This window comes from Porites lutea, chromosome 2, assembly GCF_958299795.1.
Source record: "Porites lutea chromosome 2, jaPorLute2.1, whole genome shotgun sequence".
NCBI lineage: Eukaryota > Metazoa > Cnidaria > Anthozoa > Scleractinia > Poritidae > Porites > Porites lutea.
Genome location: NC_133202.1, coordinates 45,797,622 through 45,822,002, shown reverse-complemented (window position 1 = coordinate 45,822,002; position 24,381 = coordinate 45,797,622). Strand labels below are relative to the sequence as shown.

At 41.2% G+C, this 24,381-nt stretch overlaps 3 protein-coding genes across 3 annotated transcripts in view; 1 reads left to right on the top strand and 2 right to left on the bottom strand.

Moving 5' to 3' along the window:
• Nucleotides 1-18,591, top strand: part of LOC140928796 (beta-1,4-N-acetylgalactosaminyltransferase 3-like) — a 37,113-nt gene extending 18,522 nt beyond the window's left edge. Inside the window, exons 3-5 of the mRNA XM_073378576.1 lie at nt 14,163-14,682; nt 15,175-15,319; nt 16,829-18,591. Coding sequence (XP_073234677.1) covers nt 14,163-14,682; nt 15,175-15,319; nt 16,829-16,977 — 814 coding nt within the window. The 3' untranslated portion in view covers nt 16,978-18,591. The remainder of the gene's footprint in view (nt 1-14,162; nt 14,683-15,174; nt 15,320-16,828) is intronic.
• A 1,865-nt stretch (nt 18,592-20,456) lies between these two features.
• LOC140926298 (uncharacterized) lies at nt 20,457-20,996 on the bottom strand. Its single transcript, XM_073376056.1, has one exon. The coding sequence runs from the start codon at nt 20,994-20,996 to the stop codon at nt 20,457-20,459; it is 540 nt and encodes a 179-aa protein (XP_073232157.1).
• A 5-nt stretch (nt 20,997-21,001) lies between these two features.
• LOC140926297 (uncharacterized) lies at nt 21,002-22,795 on the bottom strand. Its single transcript, XM_073376055.1, has 3 exons — nt 22,534-22,795; nt 21,374-22,354; nt 21,002-21,252 (listed from the first exon to the last, which is right to left on the bottom strand). Exons 1-3 carry the CDS (start codon nt 22,793-22,795, stop codon nt 21,002-21,004), a joined length of 1,494 nt encoding a protein of 497 aa, XP_073232156.1.
• Nucleotides 22,796-24,381: the final 1,586 nt, after the last annotated feature.

The window sequence follows — 24,381 nt, the reverse complement described above, 5'->3', positions numbered from 1 at the left end:
ATAACTATTTCTCTCAGGAAAAACTAGAGATGTTTACCTATAAATAGGTATAAAATTCATTGGTAGATGGTGCAAATCAAACATTTTACAGCGCCGCAAAAAATGCCAAATTTTCAGTTTTCAAGACGTGCAAAATGGCCGCGGCGGGACAAAATACTCGGCGCCCCCCAGCGCGGCCAGAAAATTATTGTGAATCAAAGCAAACCTATTTTAGTTATAGTCTCGATAAAGCCTTTCACTCGCCAGAGTTTCAGGCAAAATTATTTTTCACGCGAAATTGAGTGGGCGGTTTTTACTGAGACAGCCTCTTAAGTGTTCCAAGTTTGGTTCCTTGATTAATTTTCATTGTCAATATCCTCGGCATCATCACTGATCAGTTTTGCTGGATCTGACTCCTCTTCAGCCTCATCCTCCAAATTTACCGCTATGGGTATCGATAGCGGATTACTTTTAGTGGTGGGAGGGGGGCGATTATTCGAGGGAGGCGATTAATTGAGGGACGGCTATTATTCGAGTAAATATGGTATTAATTCGATTAACCGCCCTGGGCGCTTATTGAATTCTTGGACCTTGAGAGTGGGCGCTTATTCGAGGCTGGGCGCTTATTAAATTCTCACCATTTTCAGCAAGTTTAGTATGTTTATTTTGCAACAAAACAAGGATCACTAACCTCTGGAAGAATGCGACAAAAACCATCTTTGATTACCTAGCCTGTGAACAGGCTCTCTGTTGGGGGAAAAAAAGTGAGGTATCCGCTCGACCAAAGGCCTGTTCACAGGCTATGGATTAGCGATAAAAACGTATTTATCACGTGCAAATAACTTGTTTGTAAATAAAAAAACCTTGAACACTTGATAGGTCGTTTGTGTACACACCAATCTAAAACGACTTGAAACCGTTAAGATAAGTCTCGACAAGTCAAAAAACCACGCTAAGTGTCATTTTGTTAAAAAATCTGCCTTACTTTCGAAAGTCATTTCAATGACACTTTCTGATAGCCTTCCACACAGACGTTCTTTTGGCTCGTCAGGGAATCCGGGAAGGAACGCGCGACGAAGCCCGAAGAACTGCTACGTGGAAGGCTAACTTTTTAAGAGATTCCGTATATTGTTACTGAACCTTGCAAATTTGCATACAGCTGTACATGTGCAAATTCTATTCACATTCCTTTCGAGGCGGCACGAAAATCTATCCGCTTGAGTATGAACATCTTTCCGATATGTGTGACCCTTCCCTTCAGAGATCGACGCGGTGCTTCGTCACAGAAAACGAGCCAAAATCACAGTTCGTATCCTATCCGGTATGGTTTTCGCGCCGGCGCAGAAGCTATCCAGTATAGTTTGCACATAGCCTTAATCGCGACGTTTCAATTTTTTTTTTTCGGTGTCCTTGAACAGTCCTTTGGAGTTACTTTCCTCAGAAATACATCGCTCAAAGGTCACAATAAGACAAAAAAAATCATGCTTTGGAACGGGTAAATTGTAACGATGTGCGAGCAAGGCAAAATTCACTCGGGAACTTCTCTTGAACAAATGGGTAAACCACTTCACGTAGGCGCAATTAAAGCGGAACCAGGACTTCGTGGTTCCGATTTTGAATATTTGGATTCTTCCAGAGCGTCCGTTGGCCGTTTCGCTGGACAAAGGTAACGCAGGTGCTGGGGACGAGATGGGACACCTCCGTTTTCGTCCGTCCACCGTAAACGAGAGGCCACAGGCCAGTGTAACAATTAATTGAGTAATAAAGATTGAAAATCCTGCGCAGCGTAGTCACTTTATGTTAATTTGAAAAGAGTCTTAACCACCGTTTCGACAATCCTGCCTTCTTCAGGGTACAAGACTAAATACGTCAAAAAGGTCATTAAACTTAGCTCACGTGCCTGATTGCATACTCACGCGCGTGCCACATGAAATAGCCCGCGCCAGCGCGCGAGTAAGCGAAAAAAGAGCGATTCACGTGAAACTTAAGTCTTGATTAAGGCCACTAGGACCCACAGATGCCCTTTGGGTGTTGTAATTGTGAATGATGAGTTGACATGGGCACACGTGCGGCAAACGGGACTGTAAAAAGGGAAAGTACCTGGTGATTGGTGTGGAAGGTTTCGAGGTAGGCTGCTTCTGACTAGCAGACCCTTCAGATTCTTGGCACACCTGAAAGCCTTCAGTGGTAGTTTATTAAAGATGTTACTTGTCGTACTATCCTCGCGAAAAACCCAAAAATTCCTTAAGATGATTTTCCTGGCAACAAGGTTACTGGGGTGGAAAATGGCGACAAAAGGGTCTCTATCATTAGCGATGTTGTTTGCAGCGTCACTCTTCAAAAAAACTGCCCTTGATTTGGTCGATGGTAGTTCCCTTCCCCTTCTAATGAGGTCATTCGGATACCCACGTGCTGCAAAAAGGGTCTCCAGTTTTGCTGCCTCGATGTCTAAGTCAGCGTGATTATTACGAAAAGTGGAACGAGCGAAAAAACTTGCCGCTGTAAAGAAGAAAATAGTAGGCAGAAAAAGTCCACTTGGATTACTCCACATTTATAACGTAAAGTGAAAAATAGAGACCTGTTGAACAAGAAAGCAACGCTAACCAAAAATCATGTTATCTGGACGAATATAAAAAGGCAAGAAACATGTCGAACAATGCGATGAAAAATTCAAAAAGTAAGAATTGTAAAACTAATTTAGATGCTAAAAGAATGATACTGAAAATACTTGGAAATTGATAAATGAATTCACTTTAAATCAGAAAGAAAAGTGAACGAAATTAAAATTAAAGATAATAGAGAGGAGAGTGTGACGTCACGTTACCATGGTAGCAAAATTTCTGGATGACAACAATAGGGAGTTTTTGCAACGGCGACGCGAACAGCAAAGAAACAATTCTCGGCTTGCAGTGTCACGCAATGAAAAATAAAAATGCAAACCATTCAATACAGAAGGACTAGAATCTGGGAAATGAAAAAAGATAACTATACAAAAACCCTTGCCAAGAATCAGGTCTGTGAAATATTTCAAATGCGAGATTTTGGAAAAAACGGTTTACCTAAATTTATAAAGCTTTGTATGGAATCGCCATCTTGGTATCCCTTTGAGGAACACCAATATGGCCGCCGCATACCAACAGAAACATCTGTTTTCGAGTTTTCCTACTAATGCGTGAATTCTTCGCTTGAGGAACTCATAAAGATTACAGTAATATTTCTTCTGAGACAAGGAATGTTTAGATTGCAAAATCTCCCAAAATCGGTAATGTTTTTAACCCACATAGGAGCTTTCCCGGCCGCCAGCTAAATGCCGCGTCACGCAAAAGCCTGGAAATTCAAGCGTCCTCTCTCGCAAAAAGAAGAACTCTTTCGAACCAAAAATTTGCTCATGTAAAGATGTTTAGGTACTGTAATAACTCCTGAAAGTAGAAACTCAGAAGAATCGATAGTTTCTTAGTTTGATTTTTGGTGACGTCACGTGCAACCCAAGAATAAGACATCTTTGCACATGCATCACGCTTTTTTGTACATTTCTTAGCCGTTGTTGCGCGACCGCGACATGAAACTTTCTAATTTCACGCGCCCGCTTTATGGAGTAGGTGAGCACAACACAAAATTTTTGTTTTTGTTTTTCTAAACTTACGTACGGTTAGGCTTTTGTACATTATGCTTTTGCTTCCCTACTAAAATGCTCCACCTTAATGCTCCATTTTTCCCACTAAAATGCTCGGTCTCCCCAAAAAAGTTACTAAAATGCTCGGATAATGCTCATTATACAAACGGTTTTTTAAATTAATTTCAAAGTTTACACTTACAAAAACGTGCAAGTGTTGCAAGTAACAACGACAACGTGTACAAGTTCATAAATACAGCCAAAAAAACCAGCTGTATTAGGTTTTTTGTGAATTTTGAATTTTAGTCTTCATTTTGTTTAAAAAAGCAGGAGCTCATGGGGCATGGGCTCCCGAAAAAAGTTAATTTCTATTTTATTTTCTCGGAAAAATTAATTTTCGGGGGAAAATGCCATTAAAATGCTCGATTAATGCTCAATGCTTTTGCCTCACTAAAATGCTCGAAAAAATGCTAGCATAATGTACAAAAGCCTACGTACGGTCCTTTCGGATTTAACCCAGAAAATTTCGCCAACATTTGACAAATTAAAGGAAATTAAATAAGATCGATGAAGTTTGAAACAGTGTGAATCCACTTTTTAAGTGACGTTTTGGTTTGTTGTCATCCAAAAATTTTGCTACCATGGCAACGTGACGTAACGACTTCTCTTCTCTATACTCTAGCAGGGCGGATAAAGGTTGGGCGGTGAAACGAGCGCGTCCGAGCAAAAAGGTGTGATGCAGTGGACTGGGACTCTGCTTAGAAATGTCGCTTGTTTTCGACTTCGGTCAGGGCTTGCGATGTGGTTTGTACATTAGACCCTGCCGCTGTCACTGAATTATGGCGGCTTGATTTGTTTTCTTGCACTTCTTCCTCGTTCCTTTGTGCTGGTACGCTGTCTCCGAGAGGCAAATGTTGCTATTTTTTGCGGGAGGGCAGGAGCCCATCTCCTGGGGAGAGTTAGTTGGAGAACTACATCTCTTTCAAAGGGTTTCTTTTATTACTTCCATGACTCTACCACTGAATTATATTTTCGTTCTGCTACTCGCCAATATCGATGTTATTCCAAAACAAAAACAACTAAGTACTGTCTAAAACACGAAGGAAAATCTCATCCATGTCATCCATGGCAAAACTAAAAGACAGCAGATCGTGTTTCATAACTAGATGACGTGTATTTTGTAAATGCGTGCAGCTCGTGCAAGGTGAAATTATGCTAATTTCAATCACCATCATCCTTCTTTTTAATTTTGAAAAAAACATCTCATACGTCTTTCTGTTTCTTCGAAACTTAAAGATTAGTTTCCCCTCAGTTTTTACTGTTTACCTTGTTTTGCTTTAGAGGGAAAAACGGAGAAAAAAACCTCACAAATAACCTCAATAAATTTTGTTTACATGCGGTTGTCGGATTTGCAACACATTGAGCGAATCGTCATGGCGCGTTGCACCCGAGAAACAAAGTTTGAAGAAGTACAACGCCACTATATCAATATATATCAATCTAATTTTTTGTTATGTTATACAAAATTTATCCCCCTTCAACATATGTAAAAATTGAGGTTAAGAAGTGTTAAGCTTTTCCAAACGAAACGGCGAAAGACGATTAGGTGATATTTAGTGGAAGGAGGAGGTATTCAACACTTTCAAATTAAACTCAAATTTTGGCATTATACGACCAACAAGTTTGACTTATAGACGTACAGACACAAACGTATGAAACTGTTTATTGATATTGTTATGAAACGAATTTATCTATTTAACATTGTAGCCTGAAATTACAGAAAGAAAATAGGATTTCCGGTTTGCAAAAAGGAAAATTTCGCCGGCCTTCAAGCGCACCGGAAGCGCGGTAAGAGCGCTCGTGCCAGTCCTACTCCGCATCATACATTAAATGAAGAGCGGAGCGCTCGTTTCACCGCCCAACCTTATCCGCCCTGTACTCTAGCCTGCAAAGCAGACGTATTTTGGGGCGGGATCCATGAATTGTTTTCAGGAATGACGTTGTCCCGCCATCTTAGACGTTAATACTACCAGAGAGTTGGGACGAGTCAAAAAGTGTTTTTAAGGAAGAGGTAGATGGGTTTAAAATAGGGGAGGGGGAGGGGAGAGGAGGAAAAAATACGCCTGCCCGCAGCCATTGTTCGTTTGGCGAACCCGTACACAAGATCGACGGGGACTTTGATTGGTGCGGTTTCGGAGGCTTGATTGCTAGCTGCCAATCAAGGGGACACATTTTTTACCAGAGGCCATCGCGATAAACAAAACACGCACGGTGCCCTACGAGAGGAGTATTTTAGTCTGGTTCATCCGAAATTTTAAAACATGGCGGATTTGGAAGACTTCGATTCTGCCCTGGAGAAAGCTCTTTCGGTGCTCGCTGGACTGGGAATATCGCTTAAATTGCGATCGGAACAAAAGCAAGCGGTCACGACGCTGTTGTCGAGGCAAGATTTATTAGCAGTTCTTCCAACAGGCTTTGGAAAAAGCCTCATCTTTCAGTTGTTGGTGCGTTTTCTCCTCTCTCCTCCCCGCCCCTCCCCCCTTCCGCCGCCCCTCCCCCTTACTCTTTTTCGCTGCTTTTCAAGATGGCGGCCACGATCAATGTACCTCCGAGTTTTCGTTAAAAAACGCCTGCTCTGCAGGCTATCTATACTCTGGTTTGTCTGCCCGAAATTGCTGAAGGTTTTTTAATGTGCATTTTACAGGGTAAACATAAGTCCAAATTTGGCATCGGAAATTCCACTTTGTGAACTTGCACTTCCCAATACACTGTATTCACAAATGGCGGACACGCGGGAAAAAGCTGGTGCCTTGTCATGAAAGCGAGGCGTTGGAGGGTAAACAAAAATTGCAAATGAAGACTTTCAGTGAACTTGCACAGTGTTTAGCACAGATTCCACCTAAAATAACTTTCTACGGACTTCTTTTTAAATACAATTACGTGGGATGTCTTCTGCTTTTAATGTTTAGTATTGATTTGCTGATTGCAATCAAAAGGGACGCGTATATCTTCAAGGAAACAGGATGATTTTGTAGGTTGCCGAAGCATCAGAAGCTCGACAAGTGGGCGATGGCTGGAGAAAAGCGGCAAACATGTTGGTCCAAACTTCACATTGAAACCGAGTTCGAAAGCTAGCTCACTGCAATTCGGTAAAACAGAAATATAAACAATGCAAATCTTGGTGGCAAGAAAAAAAGAAATAAGCGATGGATATATGGCCTACTTGTTAGCGCAAGAGACGTATGCCATCATAGTTAATTGAGTGGAATGGTTATGAAACCCGTCAGACTCCTTTGTTATATGTTTTTGTGGACCTGAAAGTGCACAACGTTCAAAAGAATTCCTATCATTTTGATTGTATTGACCAATAAAAACGTTGCATTAATTTATTCCGTAACAATTTGCCAACAGAAAACAAAGAATTGTGCACTTTCAGGGTGCTTCCAACATAAACTGCAGCACTGTTGTTTTTATCATTGATGTTTGCCGCTTTTCATAACCAGTCTCCTCTAACAACTATGGTGCCATTGAACAAAACAGTTCAAATCGAGATGGAAAAGGAAAGGAAAGAAGCGGTGACTGAGGTTTCGGTGAAGTTATGTTTGGTGTTTTTTTGCCGGGACGTTATTTTCTGGTCTTTATCGATGAAGGACATCAATTAGAACTATCTTTTTAGTATAAATGCAGGAGCGATCGAGTGGAGTACGCTCAAAATTTCAACTTGTTACTCGACAGACTCTGTAAGCCGGCCACATTTCATTTCAGCGAGTAATTTTCCTATTTCTTATCTTTGGCTGTTAAGAGTTTTAACTTCATGTTCCATAATATTTTAAAAGTGAAGAACACATAAATAAATAAAATGATGGTCTTCTTAAACGGATCCAGACTCGCATTAAATGATTCGAAGCAGAAGTTTGCCGTGTTCAGTCCTGACACAAACATTGCCTTAAAAGTTTAAACTAGTAAAATGTGAGCTTTATACCACTTTTTTACCAAGAGCTCTCCGAGATAATGCCATAAAGGAGACCAGGCAAATAGCAAGCCATAAGATTCACACACTAGAGCTTCTAGTTTTGATAAAATTATTTTATTTCGCAATGACAAAGAAATCAAAAGATTCCAAATTTGCACTGAATTTGCTAAGCTCTGCCAACGTACCTCTAACAATTCACTCCAAAGCGACGGAATTAATATCATCCAAAGGAAGTTGTAAATACAGACATACATAGATATGTGTAAAATGACACTGACATGAATGAATGAGTCTCGTGAATGAATCTTTCACCCGCTCTCGACTTGACCTGTTTTGAGTAATGGCGAAGGTCTCTTCCGTTGACAAGTAGGCCATATATCCGTCGCTTATTTCCTTTTTTCTTGCCACCAATATCTGTTTTTACTTCTCAATCTGTTTTACAGAATTGCAGTGAGCTGGCTTTCGCATTCGGTTTCAGCGTGAAGTTTGGGCCAACATGTTTGCCGCTTTTCTCCAGCCATCACCCACTTGTCGAGCTTCTGAGGCTTCGGCGACCTACAAAATCATCCTGTTTCCTTGAAGATATACGCGTCCCTTTAGATTGCAAACAGCAAATCAGTACTAAACGTTAAAAGCAGAAGACGTCCCACGTCATTGTATTTAAAAAGACGTCCATACAAAGTTATTTTAGGTGGAATCCGTGCTAGACATTCTGCAAGTTCACTGAAAGTCTTCATTTGCAATTTTTGTTTACCCTCCAACGCCTCGCTTTCATGACTAGGCACCAGTTTTTTCCCGCGTGTCCCCCATTTGTGAATACGGTGTATACAACCTTTTCTTTACGAAATACAAGTGTCAAGAAAGGTGCGTTGATTGTTAAAGACAGTTGACAGCGAGAGGCAACTGGATTAGATAATATACCTTGCACTCTTTAAAAAAATTAGCTGCCGATATTGTTGCGCCTTCTTTGACACACATATTTAACGGGTCAATAAGTGTTGGAATCTTTCCAAGTTAGTGGAAAGAACGGATGTCAACAAGTACAGGCCAGTGTATGTGATATTTGGGACAGTATAATCTAAGAACAAGTCTATGAATACTTTAAAAAGAAAGTTACCAATTTGTTTCAAATTGGCCTTTTTCCACACAAAAAAGTCAATTTGCCAAATTCAGCACGAAAGTGGTTTGTAACGTGAAAAAGAAGCAATTGTAATGTTTATTGTTAAGCAACCATCAGTCGGGATTTCGATCTCCGCATAGATACGGTAACAGTTTTGCTAGAAGTAACCATTGTCAAATATTGACAATGGTTTGTTTGATGATGTCATTTTTATTGACCTAAAAAGGTGTTCGACACCGTTGACCATCACATTCTGTTGCGTAAGCTTTCTATTTATAGTATAAACGGTATAAAAGGGAACTCCTTAAAGAGAGTGGAAGGTCGTCCCAAGAGTACTCCGCAATGAAGAGCTCTTGGAATTAACGCCTGCAGTCAATGGGTCTTTATTCAAGAGTGCGTGGAATTTCTTGGTGATGGAGCGTAACCATCAAAACATCTCCTTTGTTCTTTTTCGCGCCTGGCATGGAACAGTAGATCCTGGTCTATTCACAAAATGGCGTAAGCTACGATATTCCAAAACACGCATTGCCTATTACAGTAATTCTATGGCTACTCAAGCGCTCTTGTTAAGCGGTGATGTGGAAAAAAATCCCGGGCCTAGCCAGGGAAAGGCGGCAAGCACCAATAATAAATTATCCAGGTCGAAACCAACAGCGGCAAAGTGCGATCACTGTCAGAAAACAATTAGGTGGAACCAAAAGAACATTTCATGTGCCAATTGTATGGGATGTTTTCACTTAAAGTGTGTGTACTTGAAATCAGTGGTGAACAACTGGCTATGCAATAGATGCACATGGGCGGCTCTGCCATTCTACAAGTGCTCAGATGCTGAAATGCTCAACGAGGCCAATGTGCGGTTTCTAATCACTTGTGTGAATATTTTGCTACTGTGGCTGATAGGATTGGAGACACCAGTGCGGTTGATTACAAAGTTCTCGCCACCCACCCTAGTGTCCAGAATATTACGCAGAAGATGACAGGATATCAAGGCTTCCAGTTTCAGAATCTTCGGAGTTTTGAAGTTGAAAAGGAGCTACAAAACGTCAATGTAAGGAAGAGTACAGGCTGGGACGGCATCCCTCCCATGGCGCTCAAGCTTGGAGCTACTGAGCTAGCAAATCCATTGACGTCACTATTTAATTCATGTATAACCCTCGGAGAGTGACCCTTGGGATGGAAAAGGGGTGAATGGACACCCGTTTTTAAGAAGGAAGATCCCCATGAAAAGGGAAACAACAGACCCATAACTGTACAAGTTACTGTAACCAAACTCTTTGAACAATTACTCAGCAAGCAACTCAGTTATGGTTTTAATAACAAACTGTGCGACAAACTAACAGCTTACAGGAAAAACAATAGCTGTGAGACAGCTCTCTTGTCTTTGACTGAGAATTGGAAATTCGATCTGGATGAGCATAACGTTGTGGGTGTTCTCTCCACGGACATGAGCAAAGCCTTCGATTCACTTTACCATCCACTTACACTTGCAAAACTTAAAGCTTATGGTGTTGAGGAAAGGAGTCTGCGATTGATGGGCTCCTACTTCACAGACCGTTATAACAGGGTCAAGCTAGGATCTGTAGTGAGCGAGTGGCAGAGGGTGACCAGGGGATGCCCACAGGGTTCTGCATTTGGACCTCTCATCTGGAACACCTTCCAAAACGATTTGACTTATACTGTTGATGCGAACATGAATATGTATGCGGATGACCACCAGTTTTATGTCGTTCGCAGCACCCTCTCTGATGTGCATGATGATCTTGCTGTTTGCGCTGAGTCAGCATCTTCATGGTACAGAGCTAATTTACCAAAGGGAAATTTGGACAAGTACCAGACAATGGCACTTGGTTGCGGAAGGAAGTCTATGGACAGTATTATGATTGACAATCATGAAGTCAGATCCACTGAATGTCTCAAGCTATTAGGTGTCTGTATTGATAACAATCTTCGTTTTGATGAACATATAAGTAGTATCTCTAAGAAAAGCGCCCAGCGGGTAGGCGTTCTCATGAGGCTCAGGCACCTTATACCCACACAAACTAAGTTACAGTTAAATAAGGCAGCTGTTCTCCCGTATTTAACCTACTGTCATCTTATATGGCATTTTTGCCGTGCTAGTGATTCTAGACGACTAGAGCGTATCCAGGAAAGAGCACTTAGGGCTATATATTGTGATAAACATTCGTCCTATGGTCAATTACTATCTGTGGCCGGACTATATACTCTACACAACCGGCGACTACAGGACATAGCTATTCTCATGTATAAAGTTAAAAACAACATGTGCCCAACATACATTAGCACTCTCTTTGAACAGCCTGCAATTAAGTATGAACTGCGCAATCATGACTTCACTATACCCAGATTCAATACAGTCTCCTTTGGAAAGCACTCGCTCAGGTATATGGGCCCAAAGGTATGGAGTTCTGTTCCTAGTAACGTGAAAAAAGCTTCCACGTTGTCCTCCTTCAAATATAACATCAGAAAAGTGGATCTTAGCATGCTATTAGATGACAATAACTGCTCTAACTGCTCTCTTTGCACTTCTTAATCTTTTATTTCTTATTTTTTATAGGATAATGGATACATTTGTACATATTGTATATATTTCTCTCGAATTTCTCACTTGCTTATACTGTACATAGTTTTTCGTAATTTTAATTAATTTATTAATTGATTTATTCTTTTTTAATTTATTTTAGTGTCCCCACTTAGTGGTTATACACCGCTATTACAGTTTTGACACTTTAATAAAGGTATCATCATCATCATCATCAGTGGTTTGAGCCAGTGTATGTGATATTTTTCAAGCGAACCAAATCACTTGAGGAGGCTCCTTCTTAGGCCCGTTACTTTTTTTCTGATATATGTAAACGATCTCTGAAAAAATCAACGATCTCTCAAATTGTCATGAGAAGACTGCCTCTAGAATGTACGCTGATGATACTAATGTTACTTTGGCTGCATCTAACTGGAATGTCCTTAAAAGGGAGATGAACAACGAACTAAGAAACTTTTAAACAATTGGCTCGTGGGGAACAAGTTAACTCTAATTATTCCAATTTCTTCCTTTATTTCCGAATTCTCCCAGTACCTTGAATCGTTTGTCTTATGCACGGAGCCCATTTTGTTATGCGGTGACTTTAACATTCAAGTTGACGTCCAGGATAATCCCAATGTAGAACCATTTTTGGATCTAATTGATTCTTTGGGACTTGTTCAACGTGTGCACTTTGAAACTCATGTTCAAGGACACTGGATCTAGTTATAACCAGAAAAATGGACAGTATCATTCAAGACACACCGATTTCAGGCTCTTTTTTTGTCTGACCACGCGACAGTTTAACTTAAAAGGTTCTAAGTCAGAGTCCTCTGCTAAAGAAGTGTGGTTTCGGAAAATTAAATCGATTAATCTTCCCAAGTTTAAGAATGATATCCGTACTTCAGAATTGCTACCTAACACTCCCAATCATCTTGTTGATCTCGTTAACTGTTTTAATACTACTTTAAATGGAAAAAAATTAATCTCCAGCCGACAAAAGCACAAGGCCGCTGGTCACATTACCTTGCTCCACTGAATCTCCGCAAAATGCTTTGCAAATTCAGGGCTAATTATTTGGGCGTCGTCCAAATAGAGTAATCGAGTTCGCTTGTCTTAATTCAAACTTACCATACGCACGCAGTACATGCGAACGTAAACAAGCCAAGCGACGCGAATGTCTGCCGCGCGCTGTGTCGCAACACAGCATTTATCTTCGCTACATACGACCCACAGATAACGCACGGCAAACAAATCGGCAATAGAAAACAAACCTTTTGGAAAAACAAAGTACACTGAGTGAAACAAACTATTAAATAATTTAAATTTTCCCTTTGGAAAATAATCGTCCTTGCAGCGCACGGTGTGAATGGTTTGGCTTATTGCCAAGAGTTTGACAATGTTTTTGCTCTCAGTTGTCAAGCGCCAAAGAAGATGTCATGCAAAATTCCATGATCTCGTGCATGAGATGATTTTAAGGGTAACATTGAATGATGCATAATTTCATTGCATACTTTTGGAAAGGAGGTAATTTCTTCGAATCTAATCGAGCAAAATGACCTCGTAAACAAGCATTCTTTCACGGTCGAACCGTAAAAGGGACAGATTCCAACAACTTCACGTGCAAACGGCGTTCCATGTATTCTCTCATACACGAACCACGAAAGCGGCAAATTTCAAAGCTTTCACGTGCAAACTGCGTAACAATACAACTCACAGTAAGGGCCTGATCACATGAGCCGGGGAAGCAATGCGCATGAACAGAGTGTTACCAGCTGTCCTATTTCTCACTTGGTTCATTCGCCGGGCCGCCCGGCAAGCGTGATTACTTGGAAAATTTCCACCCGGGATCCTGGCATCACAATACTGGTATCCCAGCTAACCGGGCTGCGGTTGTCATATAATCGCAACGTTCATTTCTGTTGAGCTTAACTAAGGTGCCGAGTTCTCTGCAAAGCGAGTCAGCCCGGTTAATGTAATCAGGCCCTTAGTTCTACAGCCAAATTTTACGCCCTCCCCTCGACCTTACCGATTTCTAAAAGCCCCCAACCACACACAAAACCTCTCTCCCCCCCAACCCCTTAACATCTTTATACCCCCTCTCTATATTAAATGAACTTTTGGCCTTATCCATGTTCTCTCCATACAAATATTATCAAAAAAGCGAACCACTACCACTTCATTTTAAGACACTGAAACTACGCTATCCCTTTACAACCAAATTAGCACTTCCATAACTACCTCACTACAACACCTAAAATCACTTTTTAACTCCCAAAATAATTATTTTTTGTTACTTCATAACGTTGTCATGCTTGAGCGGAATGGCGATCGTTGCAAAACTTATATCTTGAATGTGCATCACACTTTTTCGCAGATTTCGTTGCTGTCACGACTAAACTTATCAACGTTTATCACTTTAATCTTTAAGATCGGTTACATCACTAGTGATCGTGGCGACTAATATTATTATTATTATTTATTATTATCTCGTAGTATAAAACTTTGGAATGCTGTCCACATTATGAGTAGTATAGAGCGCATAACATAACGTAACTATTATTATTATTATTATTAATTACAGACTTTGATTTCGTCTGAAATACCCATAGAGTCTCATTATTTCTTTCTGGCAAAGCTTACACCTGGATTACTGTTTGTTGAGTTTTTTTTAAAAAACAGACCCTTGTTGTTAACTTGAAAGAAACATTTTAAGAAGGGCACCTCACAGTAAAAACAAAAAAATAGAGGCGACATTAGTTTCTCGTTACAATACCTCTTGGTTCCATTGATTTTAGCCTCTGTACATCCGCCCCTTCCCCAGTCTCGGCCGAATTTTTTCTGAGGGGAGGGGACAGCTTCACATAGGTTACATTAATGGTTCTGTACGCTCATAAATTGTTCTTTCGTTATTTTAAACCTTACGATTTTCTTTCAGAACTTACTTTTTGAAGAGAATTCACAAAGTTCTACAAAAATCGGATCCTGTTTATGGGGACCGATATTCAGTTGATCTGGAACTTGGCCTGTCTCACACTGAGAAATCATATCGCTTCTCTGAGCACGTGTATCAAAAAAAGGGAACGAACAGTTTGTGTCTTCCCAAGGGAATCGAGTGGAAAAGAAACGCCACCGTATACATAATACTCCCTGTCAAAGATCAGGGAAGATGGGTCTATCATTTCATCAATGAACTCACGGTTGCTAGCTTATTAACGGGTGATAAGAACTTCCACGTTATTGTTGCTGATTTTGAGAGTCAAGATATCGACTTGGCCAAAGCGTTCGACACGGCCCTTCTGAGGAGCAGGCACACTATTATCAACTTGACCGGTAAATTTTACAAGACGCTGGCGTTGAACAATGCTGTAGAACAAGTACCCAATGCGCATGGTCTGTTGTTTTTGTTTGATCTGCATATCGATGTGCCCGTTGACATTCTGGACAGCGTGCGAAAGGTGAGTTGACACGTGTTGTTATAGATCGTTTTCACTTGGAGTCACGGCTTAAGTCACGGCGACCATATTGGTGTTCCAAAACAATGAAACCGCGGCCATTGCATGTTGGTGTACCAAGACAATCCTGTGGATGTTGAACTCTTTCCTCATGTAAACGCTTTTTATTTTGTTCCAATAAATTACCAAAGATGTTGGCCTCGTGAGTGAGAACGCTTTATAACAAGATACACTGACTTCTTTTGCGGATAACTTGTTATTTTGTCTCAAAATACTAATACTAATCGATCGAACTTTCCTATAATCTATAGCGTTTTTTGCCTACACGTAGCCAAAAATCTAAATGCCGAGTGTCTGTTACATTTTAGAGTACTGAAAATGTTGTGGTCATTTCTGTTGGAAAATGGGTTCTACCAAATTCCTTCCGACCACACTGTCAGAATTCTTGTTACGTTTAAGTATCAAGATAAAGTTTAGTTTCCTTATTTTCAACAGAACACCATAGAAGGAAGAATCGCTTTCTTTCCCGCAGTGGGACGTCTAGACTGTCAAAGTACATATATTGATCATCAAGGCTTTTGGCAGATGGACGGCTTTGGTCTTCTTGCTGTATATAAATCGGACTGGATACATTTTGGCGGTAAGTTCAAAGAAAATCGTTATTTTAATACCGTTACTGCTGAACCACCTGACGTGCATTTTAATATTTTTTTGGTTCCGATCCAAAAATAAGAGAACTGTCGAGAGTCAAATTTTCATTTTGAGCTACTAGACGATAAAGCGTATTTTTTTACATGACTTTATGTAGATACCCTGCGTTGCAGACGCGATCAAACCTCGGTAAGTAACGTTTCTTCGCCGAGGTCTTTGTTCTGGGCCCAAAACGGACTCAACAACTTAGCGGAAATGCGTTTTGAATTCCCTTTCAACAGTTCCTAAAGTAACGACGCCCCGAAAGTAGTGGATAAAATTTAATAGGCGTTAGCAAATGCCAAAAGTAGCGACCCTCCGAAAGTAGCGACTTCAAAAGTGATTTCCCTTCTTGCTAGAAATATCGAAAATCATAGTGCTGTTACAACAAGCTTTACCAAACTGACGGGCATAATGATCTTTGACATTCCCTTATGTTACTCAAAACGCACAGTACATCTTTTTTTTGTTCAAAAAGTCTTTCTTTCGTCTGTGAGAGTCCACCCCGTAATGAAACAATTCTTTTGAATATTTGTTTTAAAAGCAATAACATAAAAATAAGTTTCTCCAAATAAAAAGTTTGGATTTTTTCACAATTGTCGCGATGTTATTATCGTAATTTCGTACGGCCCATGTACGATACAGGTTTAAGCTACCTGAAAGTAGCGATAGGCAAAGGCTGCTAAATCCGAAAGTGACGAGGGTGGTTACTTTCGGAACTTTGCGGTATGTCTTCTTTAAAAGGCCAATCATGGCGGGTACTCAAATGATGGTACTCAGGTGGGGTACCAGAACAAGGATTTTGGCGCTGTTTCGCAGACGTTACTAACCATGGATTGATTATGTCTACGACGCAGGCTATATGTAGAAAGATCCAAGGAATTTCCTTGTTAAAACTTATCAGTTGTTATTTAAACTCCAGTTAGCCTGCTAGCAAGCTCTCCGGGACGCTCTGACTTGCTTGAAGGCTCGACCACAGTTAGTCAGGTGAAATGATCAGTAAGGACAAAGGTTATTCGTAAAACATATTCCAGAGGTTAACGCGCGGAAAGATTTAACCGGTTACCTTCCAATTTTTCGCATAGAAGTCGTCCCTTGACGTTGTATTCGTTTTCAATACATTAGATTTGTTTAATACGTACATCCGTCTCGCACGTTTTTTATGTACATTAAGTCAGCATTTTTCCTAATTTACTTATCGGTATAACATACGAGTAATTTTAAAAGTAATTTTTAAAAGTTTGGATCAAATAGAACAGTGTGATTTATTGTTACGATTGGAGTCACACATTCTGTGTGTTTGCATTGGCGCATCGTGAGAGCGCTGTCATGTGATGCACGTTCTGAAAGTCTAATAGCGGTTTGTATTTGGGGCGGGAGGGTTGCAAGATAAGAGAGTTGTAGCCGTTTGTCTTGTCATTGAGTACAATCGTAACTTTTAACTGCTTAATTTTGAAAGGAACGAATACCGAGGAATTCAAGTACAAATGGGGTGGAGAAGACTGGGACCTACTGGACCGCGTCGTGAATGCTCAGTTGGAAGTTGAACGGATCAAGTACCCAGGTCTCTATCATCATCATCAATCCAAACAGGAAATGTGGAGTTAATGTACACAGCAACCGGGCCTGGTTCGATTAGCAAAGTGCTAAGGCAACTGGTCATGGAAGTGTTGAGCAGTGATAGGCAAAAGATCCTCGTGAAATACCACGGAGTGTAGTATTTGACAAATCCAGTGTTCATTCATAGTTCTGAATACGTCATAGTGATTTCACAAGAAAGTTTATTTAACTAGTCTTCGATCGTTATCACAGATTGACACAGATTACAATCATCGAGCAACAGTTTCTGAAGCGTGATTTCACAGTAGACCTGCACCATTCTAAACCTCTTATTTCACTGGTCCCGTTTAATCTGCACTTCCATTGTATTCAGGGATAGGAGCATTGTTATGTGACAATCCCTATTGTTTTCCCAGCTAATCAAAAACAATCTTTCAAATAGGTGCGGGATCGCCCGATTTCCAAACATAAAATTGTGTTTTATCAACGACACTGATTTGATTTTACCGCCGTCAAAGGTTGAAAAGATGACGTATTGAACAATATTCCTTCGTCAATTCGAGTTAACCTTTTATTGTGGGAAGTTAACTTATTCAACTCAGTTGATAATATAAAAGTTTAGTGTTTCAAAAATTTAGTCCTCCACAACAATAATTTTCGGTATAGTTACATATTCTTTTTTGTAATTTAATAGCTTTGATTAATTTTTCACTTTTAAATAGTAAATAGAAAACAAAAACACTGCAAAAAGTTAACAAATAACTAAAAAAACACTATGCAAAACACCAAGTACCCAAACAAATTTCGAATAGAAACATTCACAATGCCATCAACAAGCGAAAAGGAAAAAAAAAGAACAGTTACACATGTTTTTGCTTAAATGCTGAGCGAAAAACTTGCGTTCAGCATTTATCTAGGTTTTTATTAGACTGTTCCGTCACAGTCCCCTATCTTTAAGTAAGATCGTCGAGATCGAGCGCTCACCGTCACTAGCAGCCATTTTGTAATTTGTTTCAAATGTACCCAGTAGAGGGGGAAGGAAACCGTCTCCCACCTCTCAAGTAGATGTTAAGTAGATGCGATAGTCATCATGAAGCTAGATTTGGTTAAGATGTGGACAGTGAACAGTCGAGGTTTTTCTCATTAAATAATTTTTGTTAGGCGCATTTGAACACAATGTCATTTAACCTCCATTAGGCCAATGAATTCGCTGCACGCTGTAGACGCAAATATTTCAGCTTTTATAATATAAAAACCAAACAAAAAATAATTTCCTTCTCTGCCCTTGGGGGCACGGCCAAATGTTGAAAAACGTACAAGTGACAATTTTTATTTAATATTTTCTAAACTTTAAGTGAGTTGTAAGAGCAAACACTTTATATTGTTAAGGTTGATAGCCTCTGTACGTGAGCTGTTATTAGTTGAAAATAAGCATCAGCAAAGAAATAATATGAAACATCGAACTGGCCATGATAATTCCTTTTCTACTGTAATTTGCCTTTGTTAGAACAACTAAAACAGTTATGTATCAGTGAAAGATCGATGAAGAACAGTTAATTTAAAACCCTTGCAATCGCTCTTCTTGCTGTACAAAGCAGGCTTATCAGGGGTCAGAAGTTCAACGACTTTTTTGATTAAGTGATTAAAAAAACGATAGGCTTTGGGAACGACATGGTTGTTTACTATTTACATGGGTAGACCGGGTAGTTCACGGCTCGGGGCAAATGGTAAACAAAATTCATTAGGACTTGTAGATTCATTCTGCAGTCGTGTATACCACTGGGACTTGTGGGCAAGTCTAAAATCTCCCTTTCCCGGGAGGGGAGCGAAACATACAAGCAGAGAAACAAAACGGACGAGAGGGAGACAACTCCCCCCAGCCCCCCCCTCTAATTTTTCTGTGCTTTAGCTGGCTTTAGTTTGGAATTTACCCTATCTTTTTTTTTCCAGAATTCGATTTTTCTTGGATTCATATTACGAATTCTCAAGTACTTCATCACTGACGAAAATTATTTCGTCGTTAAATCATGAAAACAAACTTGATAGTCTGTACTTCATGTACGACTTCATATAATGTGAGATGCCCATAACTTGGCTCTTTCTACGTTATAATTTGGGGACTGGGTCGATTTTTACTTATCGCTGGGGTGGGGCAGGGGGTTGCCTCGTCGGTTTGGCGAGGAGGTCGTTAATACAGAAGATGAAGTCCCCAGATTTTAGATCTCCATAAGAACCAGGCCCCGGTTGTTCAAACGTTGGAACGCGCTATCCACCGGACTGAGATCACTATCCAGCGGATACTTTTACGCTGGATAGTGAGTTATCCGGTGGATAGTGCTATCCAACGTTTGAACAACCTGGGCCAGAGGTTTTATCTTTGGTACCCTGAACGCCTTGAAAAGGAACAGATCGCTGATTAAAGGGTTGATGATAAGTGTCTGTTGTAAGGATTTTACCGCAGCAAATTTCCCTTTCGTAAACGTCGCTGCCATTTTTAAAACACTTAGAAGAAAATTTTTGACCTGTTATTGAGTGTGGTTTCTATTAGAAAGAAAGAAGATCGCAACCCAGAGTCAAACCCGCACCTTTCGTAACCTAATCTCTCGTTCGTATCTTTACACTACCACACCGAGCCGCCAGAATTCCGAAAAAATTTAAGTGCATAAACTAGCAAACTGTCTTTCTTAACTGATACCTCGAGTTTGCGTTGGAGGACATCCGGGGAAACGACGACTCCGAAGGGTAATCGGTACCTCCCGGAAGGGATATTAAAGATGCACAGTAGGCTGGATGGGTAATCTAATTCCACGTGCCAGTACCCTTTCTTTGTATCTACAACGGAGAAGTTCTTCTTTCCACGGAGCGGAGATAGCTTCATTGATGGTCCTGGTATATGTCCTGGTAGTATTCTCGATGTAAGTTATTGTTTAGATCCCTTGGATCGAGACACAGCCTTACTTTCTACTCTCCATCAGGGGTTTCTTTGATCTTGCACACGATAGAATTGATGCAGTCAGTCGGTTGGGGGGTGATTATGTCATCAGCTATCACTTCCTTAAGTTCAGCTTTTACAAGAGAAGTATATGGGCTGGGACCGTACGCGGGGGTGAACCAGAGGTTGGATATGGAACTGCCTCGTACTTGAGAAAAGAAACTGTAGTAGGAAAAGTCTTGGCACAGACACGAACTGTGCATGTAGAGGGGCGGTACGACTCTTGGCCATGATAAAGGAGCAATCAACTCTTCCTTCTACAGTTTGTCTTCTCAAGTACGAGACAGTTCCATATCCAACTTCTGACGCATCGCTGAAGTGATGCAGTTGGAAGGTAGCATCGAGGGATCAGCCACCGGGAAAATAGCAACGCGAAATAGTCACATGATTGAGCAGTGTCAAGTTCTCCTTCCACTTATTCCAGTCCTTCAACAAGTCTTCAGGCAACTTCTCATCCCAAAGGAGCTTTAGCTACCAAGTCGTCTGTAAGACTCTTTTTGCTGGCAACTGGACTGGTCCAATCATACCAAGAGGATCAAAAATCGGGCTCAATGTAGACAAACACCTTCGCCGTGTCATTCCCGGGTCGACCTGATGGCGGCGATGTCTTGACAACAAACGTATCGGTATCAATGTTCCATTGTTGTCCGAGGGCTCTCTCTATAGGAAGTTTATCGAGGTCAAGATTCTTGATTGTTCTTTCCTCGGCTGGGATGGAAGCCAATACATCTTTGTCATTTGAAATGAATTTAGTCGGGCGAAAATTCCCTTTGCTTAACATTCCCATCAGTTCCAATGATGAATGCCCTGCCTGTTCTGTCGACGGCTTCGAGAACAAACTATCATCTACATAGAAATTTTTCATGACAATTTCACGAATTTCTTCTCCAAAGGCAGCCTCGTTGTCTGCAGCAGTCTGCTGTAATGCCCAAGCAGCAATGCATGGCGAATCTGCCTTCCCGAACAAATGTACGTTCATCTTATAGTCACTAGGTGGTCCGTCTAAACTACCATCCCACCACAAGAATCGGAGTGCGTCCGTGTCGTCCTCTCGGCAAGCCACTCCATGAAACATACTTTCTATGCATCAGAAGCTACTGCTACTTCATCCTTTCTAAACCGCATCAATACTGCTACTAATGTGTTGTTAAGCAGCGGTCCTTGTAGCAGTTCCTTATTAAGTGCGGTCCCTTCAAATCTCGCAGCTGCATCATACACTACCCTTACTTTAGACTTGTTTGGGTTGATCACTCCATGGTGGGGAAGGTACCATGTGCGGATGCTCGTACGAACCGCTTCTTCTTCCGACAATTTCACTGCATAACCCTTGTCTATGTAGTTATTCATGAACGTTGGAAACGCCGTTTAAGTTGCTGCAGTCGCTTCTCAGCTTGCACGCGGTTGTTAGGCAGCTCAGGGTTATCGTTTCTCCACAAAAGACCAACTTCATACCTTCCACCCTTCGGCTTAGTTGGTCAGTCTTTAGGATTTCGAGGGCTCTTTCGTCTTCAAGACTGTTCGAAGTGCCATCACTCCTGAATCCAAGTGATTCTAAAGCCCAAAACCTTTCAACTTGTTCGTGCAGTTTCATGTCTCTCTTGTCTTCAGCCCAATTAAATTCGAACACTGATAGAGCAACAGGCTTGTTTTCATCCTCCTTTCCGTTGGTTGGCCCGGCTACGCACCATCCAAAGGGGGTCTTCATTCCGTATGGCTGACTCTGTGGAGTGTCTCCCCAGCAATAATCAAGAACCAAATGAACTTGTGGTACGTGTTGACCAGTTAACACAGAGACTTCATTCACATCGACAGCAGTATTTGGCAACTGAAGACCACTGAGGTGTGGCCAAGGAGACAAATCCAGTTGACTTGGGCAGTAGCGGTCCGACACATTTAAACTTTTCACTGTGAAGGCGTGATACACTGGGAAGGACGGACTGCCTTGGGTCGCTGAGCTGATCTGGAATTTTACCTTGCATAATTCAAGATTTTGGTCTCTTTGAGTGACAGTGTTTATGCTAACTTTCTCTGGAACTCCTTGAAGTTGCAGTTTGTCTACAATGTTAGAAGTGATCATTAAGCTAAAAGCAGCTGAGTCTAACATAGCATACGTAGTAAGTGGTCTCCCATTTTCAGCAGCCACTCTAAGTGGAACAACTTTGAACAATACAAAGCTCCTACTGTTGTACTCTGTCGTTGCATTGTTCACTGACAAATTGGACACTTCCGGGGAACTCTGCTCAGGATTGCCTTCAACATCCTCAATCTCGTTTTTTGTCGAAATATGCCACAGCGAGTGGTGATCTTGTGGACGAGCACAGTCTTTCTCAGTACAACTGGTATTTTCAGGGCAGTTCCTTTGCAAATGAGTGTGAGACAGACATCGGTAGCAAAGAGACTTAAACCTTGCAAATCGTCTCCGCCAACCTAAGCCTTTAGAAAGGAACACCGAACACTTTGAGATAGCATGGGCTCCTTTGCAGACCTTATTGTGTTCACCTTGATTGCGGTTGCCTCCATTACTTCCTTGCTTACTAGCAGTTACTTTGTTCTCTGATTATCTCCGTTTTCTCGTGCCCGGACCTCTGTTGCTAGAGTGGGGATCGTCGTACCAGCCCTTTCTTCAAGTGCTTTTTGATTGGGGTTCCTGCCAACACTGAACTTTGTTTGTTGTTCACTCTTTCTGCCATACACCGGGTCGTTCTCAATTTGCGACTGTGCAGTAATAAATTTGGATAGCTCCTTAAAGTCCGGCTCTCTTCCACCCGACCTCTCGCGATACAACATCGCAGTCTTTCTCCACTTTCCTTGAAGGTGACCTGGCAAACGCTCATAGATGTGTCCGTACTTCCGAGTCCTTGTCCATTCTACCATTCCCCAAGAAAGTCAACTTCATCGTTCCAAGGTAAATTCGTCGCTTCGCCCCCCTTTCTCACGTAGCCTGACTCTATTGGAAAGGTATCAAGGACTGTAGAATTTGCTTGTGGATTACAAGGCGAAAAATCAGTCTCCGAAATAGTCGCCGTTTCGCCGGCAGTAGTCGTTCCATTGCTTTCGATGTCAACACTCGCCGAATCGCACACTGACTCAACAACATGCACGGTTTCATGTATCAACACAACAAAATTCTTCATAGACGGAAAATATCTCAGACAATTTGCTTACGGTGAGATGCTCACTTCGTTGGCAAACTCCGCAAATCGAAGACTACAGTAAGACTGACAAGACTCACAGGAAAAAATAACGGTTCCCATTTTTGGACATTTTTGGGTATTTAAAGAATACCCATAAAAATCCCAAATTTGGCAAAGTGAGACAAGTCCCAACCAGGGAATTCCCAACCAAGTTCCCAGATTGGGACTTGTCTCACTCTTCCAAATTTGGGATTTTTGTGGGTATTCTTTAAATGCCCAAAAATATCCAAAAATGGGAATCCGTTATTTTTTCCTGTGACTCGATTCAACCAACAGTCCAACAGCAAAACGAAGTAACTCCACTCGTAAACTGGCGTTAACACTTTATTTGGACAAAACAAACCAATCCGTACAAACAAGGATATATATACTTCGGACAAGACCAACCAATCCGTACAAACAAGGATATATATTCGTTGTCAAGCGTTAAAACGTCCTTACTTCGTGTGAATCGCTCCAATATGATATATCGAGTGACTTCGTGCAAGAAGAAAACTCATCACGTGATCTAAAAGGACGGGAAACAAGAAAACAGGGTACCCAGCCGCAAAAAAGCGCTCTCCCCCAAAAAGAGCGCCTACTACTTGGTGTAAGACTACCCAAAATGTCCCGAGCCACCGCCCAGCACATGAGACCGCGGAGTTGGTACGTGTTCTTCAGGGCAAAAATTGGTATTGTTTTAATCTATCAAAGTCTACCGCTGCGGCTTAAATTTATTTTTTTCGGTGGAGACGCTTCATTTTCGAGGTACTAGCCGGTATTGCTACAAAAACCAGACAGCTAACACTGATGGGGGAACTCCAGCACGCGACGCATGAAAAGAGATAAGAAAAAGCTTTCAGTCCAACATTTCAAACTGACAGCGTAGCTAAAAGGCACGAAGAAAATGAACAAAAATGTTTACTCATTGCCCGTGTATGTGTGCACTAGGTCTTTTCATGGCTGGACGTTGTCGCATGACAGAAGACAGATGAAGCAAATTCAGCGCTATAATAATCTCGCACTCAGATCTCTTGTTGACGAGAGATCTGGGTACGAAAATAACGCGACGACAATAGCTATGGCCCGTGCAGTTCAAAATCCTTATCAACCAGTGGGAAAGCGGCAAATTGAGCACCAGAAGTCGTCTTCACCCCGTTCTGCGACGATAATCTCGTACCCAATTTTTCCAATCTCCTGACACTTCGTTCATTGCAACGGTTGCCTTTTTTGTATCTATCATAATGCTTGTCGTAATACCAGGCAATAGTATGTTTTCCTTGACAA